This window comes from Syngnathoides biaculeatus, chromosome 20, assembly GCF_019802595.1.
Source record: "Syngnathoides biaculeatus isolate LvHL_M chromosome 20, ASM1980259v1, whole genome shotgun sequence".
In the NCBI taxonomy this organism is placed as follows: Eukaryota; Metazoa; Chordata; class Actinopteri; order Syngnathiformes; family Syngnathidae; genus Syngnathoides; species Syngnathoides biaculeatus.
This window is the reverse complement of record NC_084659.1, coordinates 17,095,042-17,101,041: the sequence shown is the minus strand read 5'-3', so window position 1 is coordinate 17,101,041 and position 6,000 is coordinate 17,095,042. Positions and strand designations below refer to the sequence as shown.

Genomic DNA, 6,000 nt, shown 5'->3' with positions numbered 1-6,000 from the left:
CAGCCCGGTTATTCTATTAATATCCGGGGCCGACCAATATGGGGTTTTTTGGGCTGATGCCGATTCTGAAATTTGGCAGAATACAATTGTACCGAGAGACGATTTTGATGAATTAAAAAAATATTAAAAAAAAAAAAAAGAATAAATTTGTGTATCCCTTAACGCTTACAACAATAATGACTTGCAGCCATAAATTTGACTATTTTACAATACCTTTACAACACAAAAATAATCCAAAACGAATCACCAGTCCTATTATTTGGTCAGGTTGTAATTAATGTTAATATTTCAACAGAACATCAACTTCACAGCTCGGTCAGTAAAGAGCACATTCCGACAAAAAAGGGAGGCACGTCTTTATATAATGTTCATTTTACTGATTGATTTCTGCAACATACAAATATTTTGTGTGTTTGTTTTTTTTTTTTTCTGGGCGACAACAATTTGAGTTATACAGGACTAAACAAATAGCGTAAGCAGCAATTATGAACGGCATTATTGGTGGGTGGTGACTTAAGGTGGGGATGAGGTGGGGGGGCAAGGCTGTTTCTTAAAGGCACAGGTGGACTCGTTCTGAGATCGAGGACGGTGTGCATACTGTTTTGCTGGCGAAACCTGAAGACCAAGGAACGATAAATAAAACGCGTCGCTATGGATACGAGGTATGAAAGACAAAAAAAAATGGATATGCGTTCAATGGGCCGGGGCTGATCGACAAAGAGGGGGAGTTGTGCATGTCAACGCGAAAGAGACGAAGCGACAAACAATGGGGCGTACAAAAATAACATTTAAAACCAATTACCAAAAAAAAAAATATTATTATCGTCATGAACAATATTATTACAATCTTAATCTGAGCCCATTTGTGGCTACTATATGAAAAAAAGCCAGCAGGTGACTTTTCTTGTGTCGACCAATTAAAATAATCTTTAAGCATAAATGTAAAAAAATTCAACCCTGAATTATTTTCCAAAGGCAAAAAGAAAAAAAAAATGTTTGGTTGCACAGACTTTCTTACATCTTCTCTTAAAACGGAAAGAAAATCTGAAATAAAATAGAGCTCAACTGACCTGTACAGTTTTGTTGATCCTTTTTTAAAAAAAAAAAAAATATATATATATGTATTTAAAACAACGCATATACCGTCATAGAAGTCGAGAGAAAACAAGTTTTGTCCTTTGTCGGTCAAATGTGAGATCCTTTGGACGCTCCTGGTGTCAGTGAACTCCCACGAGAGTATCGCATGTGCAACATAACACAGGTTGTTGTTTTTGACGAGCGGTTGACCCCGCAAAAGTGGACTTGCGGGGTCGTTCACCTGATGGTCGCCCTCACAAGGGGGGAGAGGAAGAACCAAAAAAAACAAAAGGGACAGCGACAGAAAACCTTAAGTCGCCGCAAATAATACCAAAGCGCGATGCGAGAAGGACGTGAAAGAAAACCCGAGGACGACCGCGGTTGACACGCTAAGGCCAGCTAATAGTCCCAGGGCGGAGAACCAAAATCTTTGTAAGCGCAGTTGTTTGGTCCTTATCGACAGCTTTTAAATAACGGATGAAGGTGATTGAGCTTGAGACAAGAGGTCGATTGCAACTGGCGTGCGGTAACGGTGGTTTGTGGTTCAGCACTGCGCTTTCACGTCGTCCTTCGAAATATACACTCCAAATAGCCTTAGCGGTGTCTTTTCAAGCTAAGTGTACACTTCGGGAACCTTCCTTTGGGGGAAAGGGTGGTTGTTGCACTACAGGCTGTAGAACCGCAACGCCTGGTGGAAACGTGGCCATTTTATTTTTTTTAACCTGCTAGTAACAAGATATTAGGACCAAATCATGTCACTCTGGGTCTCCGGTTAAAAAACAGGCCACCGTAAAAGTATTAAGTACTGCATCTAACACGTTCCCACACCAACCGTGAAAGAGACGAGACGCGACAGTCCGCTGCTGTCTTCCAGTAACGTAGCGCCGGCGCGCAGGAAGAGGGAGAAGAGTGAAGGGAGAAGGAGCGTGGCCTCCCCGGGAGGTTGCGCCATGAGGAACTAAGATTATCTCGCTTTGCTTTGAAGATTGTTGCTCGTTCTGTAGAAGGACCGCTTCTAGCTAGTGTAGGTCGAAAGGAGAACGTCTAACAGAAGAGCTTCCGTTTGGTCGAAGAGGAAGTGTCTCCGAGGTAAAGAGAGGATCGCGGTCCTTATTTGCTCTCACGTCAAGGATATCAGGCTTCAAACTAACCGGGGAGTAAGCAGACGGAGCCCAGGCCCGACATCGGCGAGCTGCAGAGGACAGTCCCGTTCTTGGTTCCGAACGGACAAGCCTCCGGCTTACTGCGTTGGGAGGGGGGAAACTGAAGAAGAGGATGAGGAAGAAGGGAGAGCCGCGGGCACGGCGTCTCATAAGCTCGGTTTCGAACCGCCCATCCGTCTCCAAAGGGATTACATTGTTGCGGGCGGAGCGCTCCGTCATGTCCACTCCAGGGGGCGTCGTGGAAGGCCTTTGGGCGGAATGCGACAGTTATCGAACCCTGGAGACGAGAGAGGGACGCCGCAATTGTCAAACGGACGGAGGAGGATAACGTCTGGGCTGCGCTGAGGGAGGCAAAAAAGCGGACTTACCCACCCAGGTCTGCCTTGCTATTGGTTGCTGCGGAGCTGGAACGTTGACAATCAGCTGGAGAGGTCTTCTTCACGCACTCGGACAGATCTGCCCACAAGTAAACGGGCGTGCAACAAACTCATGGGTGGGAATGTCAATCCTTTCCGGCCTATTGGCTGCGACTTTTTCACATTCTTTCAACCCTGCGGCTAATTTGTGCAAGGGGGCACTCGAGCAGAAAAGGTAAGAGTGAGACCGGCGGAATATATGTGCCGAGGAAGTGACTTTTACCGGTATGTTTTTTTGTTGTTGTTGTTGTTTTTTTTTTTTTTTTGTGCTAGCATGTTGCTGCAGTGTTACTGTTGTGTCTCAGTGATTTTTACCGGTATGTTTTTTTTTTTAACTGACCCTGTTAGCGACAGCGCTAGCGTTTGGGCCGCACTAGCATGTTACTGCCACATCTCAGTGATTTAGGTATAGAATTTTTAGGTATAGAATTTTTTTTAACCCGCCTTGTGAGTGCTGTGCTACCGTGTTGCTACCGCGGCTGTTTTTCTTTTTTACCAGCCCTGGTCATGCACTGCTTTATTGCTATGTTAAGCTAAGCTAATGTATTAAAACTTTGAAAATTGTTTTTGTGTACCATCTTTCTCGTAGTTCAACGTGGGTTTCAATGTGGGCACTTGCAGCTTTTACACAGGTGCGGCTTATGTATGTACCAAATGGTATTTCCTTTACAAATCAACTGGGTGAGGCTTATAATCAGGTGGGCTCTATAGGCCGGAAATTACGGTAAATTAACCCTTTCTGGACCAAATAAAATTTTGCAGAGAGAAAAATCTGATGCTGTCAAAAAAAATGATACTATGGACTTGAAATTTTTTATTATATTAAACCTGTTGCAAATTTGCAATCCCTGCCCGGGAAGGGTTAAACATAAATTCATACAATATTTTTTTGTTTCTGTTTTTAATTTTTTAATTTTCTGTTTTTTTGTCTGCAACACTAACTACTGAGGCGGCAAATTGGCGTCACAATGTCCACATGACAAGACGAGCGGACAGTGAACACTCGCGTTGAAACTCTATGGAAACTTTACCTTCGACGACAAGTTCTGCGCACATGACACAGAAGTCAGGGGACTCACCTTTGTGCGAACCGCTCAACTCAACCGAGGATGGGGTCCTGACCTCCAGAGGGTCTGACGGAGAGAAAACAAAGCAGTCCGTAATCCAACATAAGATCAGACCTGAACTGCATATTAAAGATCCAGTCGTACGTATTCAAACTCAGCGTGGACACTTGTTGAAGCTCACTTGAGGACAAATGTCATTCATAATTAAATATCGCCCAGGAAGTATTGCACTATATTAGTTTAAAAAAAAAAAGGCACTGTTGGTGAAATCTTGCCTTGCACAAGGGTCAAGGGCGCCCTCTGTTGAAAAAATGCTTGCATGAACTTCAATTGACTCATTTCAAAAACTCCTCCTAGTTTAATTAACACTGACATGATGGGCACGACCCAAAATAAAATGAAACGTCTTGTTTTTATAAGACCATGACATAAATCTCCTGCGATCATCCAGGAGGCTTCTGGGTGAACGCCCCTCCCCGACCCACCGAGGCAAACGCACCTGTGGCCAGTATGAAGGACTCGGGGGTCCTCTCTGGGAGGGGGGGAGGGGAGTCGTCACTGTCCCAGCTGTCTGGGTTAAAAGGGTCAGAGGTCAAATGAGAAGCAATGTTAAAAAAAAAAAAAAAAAAAAAAAGGCAATCTGGATGGACTGATTGGTGGATTGAGAAGCAATCAGTGGGTAAACAAGCAGCCACCAGCCCGTGCCTCGCAAAGCAAAGATGAGCAGAGCGCCGCCCGTCCAAAAGCAGATCCTTGCAACCGATCGTGACCGGTTTACGGAAACGACGCTCCAGAAAAGCCAAGCAGGAAAACGACACTCCGGGGACCACTTTGGGAAATGCGATGGAAAACAAATCTGCATTTGGCGGTTTTTAAATACGGGAACTACTTGAGGAGCGCATGATGTCAAAAACGTTTTGAGGTCAGCGAGCGCTTTCTAAAAAGTCTCCCACAACACCTGAAAACTGAAAAGCAATCGACATCACGCGCCCTCAGGGTCTTCCGCGTATTTAAAAAAAGTTCTCCGGCAACAAGAACTCAATGCGTGTCGAAAGCATTCCCGAGCGTGTCCAAGGCCAAACCGCGCTCGCCGATTCCAGTCATCGCTTTCGCGACTCCCCAGCGCTGCTTCAAAACCGCATCACACCGTGCGCAGAAAAGTGTGTTCGACATGCACCATTGATCCTTCGCCATTCAACATGCGGACGACATCCTGCACACCCGAGTCAAAGCTAGTTACGCTGTTTAAAAACCACACACTTGCTCATAAAACCACATTCCTTTGTGTATCTGTGGCAATACAGTTTACTTATTAACATATGTTCCGAGAATACCGGATCATCATTGACCCAGAAAGTGTGTACGGATTATGAGCGCAGTTTGGGAAATTTCTTTCACACCCAAGATTTGTGAGAGTAAAAGTCACTTCGGTAATGTTAATTAATCAAGCCGTGTGCGGTCCACTAGTTTGCTGACAGTACTTTTCATACTCTCACTGATATGTTCAAACCAGTTGTTCTCAAACTCGGATCCCATGAACCTCACAGGTCCGTGAGCCATTACCTTTGATATCTGCAAAATGATTTGTGAAGAATTATTAAGATTTTAAAAAGTGGTTTCCTATGTATGGGGACCGACGCAACCGTAAAACAAACCGAATCAAGCGATTAGATTACTTTTAGATACTCTTTGGATTAGGGACAGATTATCGGTGTCGATATTCAGCATTTTAGCGCACATAAGGATTTTTGTTGGTTACCATAATTTCCACCCTGTAAACCGCAACTTTTTTCCCCACACGCTTTCAACCCTGCGGCTAATGCGGTGATGTGGCTAATTTGTGGATTTTTTTCTAACGGCCGCAAGGAGGCTCTCAAGCGGAAGAGGTAAGCGTGAGACTGGTGGAATATATGTGCCGAGGAAGTGACTTTTACCAGTCCGGCCCTGTTAGCCCTGCACTGGCGTGTTACTGCCGTGTCTCAGTGATTTTTACCAGTATGTGTTTTTCTAATCGGCCCTGTTAGTGCGGCTCTATGTATCCTCTTTCTTTGTAAATTTCTCGTGTTTCAATGTTGGTTTCAATGTGGGCACTTGCGGCTTTTACAGACGTGTACCCTATGTATGTACCAAATGGTATTTCCTTTACAAATGTACTGGGTGAGGCTTATAACCAGGTGCGCTCTGTAGGCTGGGAATTTACGGTACTTTGTTTGTTTTAAAACCTGTCTTTTAAATTCCGTTTCTCTTATAATACTAAACAAATTATTGAAGGCATTT

At 44.3% G+C, this 6,000-nt stretch overlaps 1 protein-coding gene across 2 annotated transcripts in view; it reads right to left on the bottom strand.

The window, feature by feature from the left end:
* Window positions 1–356: 356 nt before the first annotated feature.
* LOC133493484 (tyrosine-protein phosphatase non-receptor type 12-like) overlaps window positions 357–6,000 on the bottom strand; it is a 29,276-nt gene continuing 23,632 nt past the window's right edge. Inside the window, exons 15-17 of one of the 2 annotated variants that reach the window (XM_061806886.1) lie at window positions 3,736–3,789; window positions 2,613–2,696; window positions 357–2,517 (exon numbers count right to left, since the gene is read on the bottom strand). In XM_061806886.1, the coding sequence (XP_061662870.1) occupies window positions 2,456–2,517; window positions 2,613–2,696; window positions 3,736–3,789 (200 nt within the window). In that variant the 3' untranslated portion in view covers window positions 357–2,455. Of the gene's footprint in view, window positions 2,518–2,608; window positions 2,697–3,735; window positions 3,790–6,000 lie in introns of both variants that reach the window. The other variant, XM_061806887.1, reaches the window with a different exon arrangement.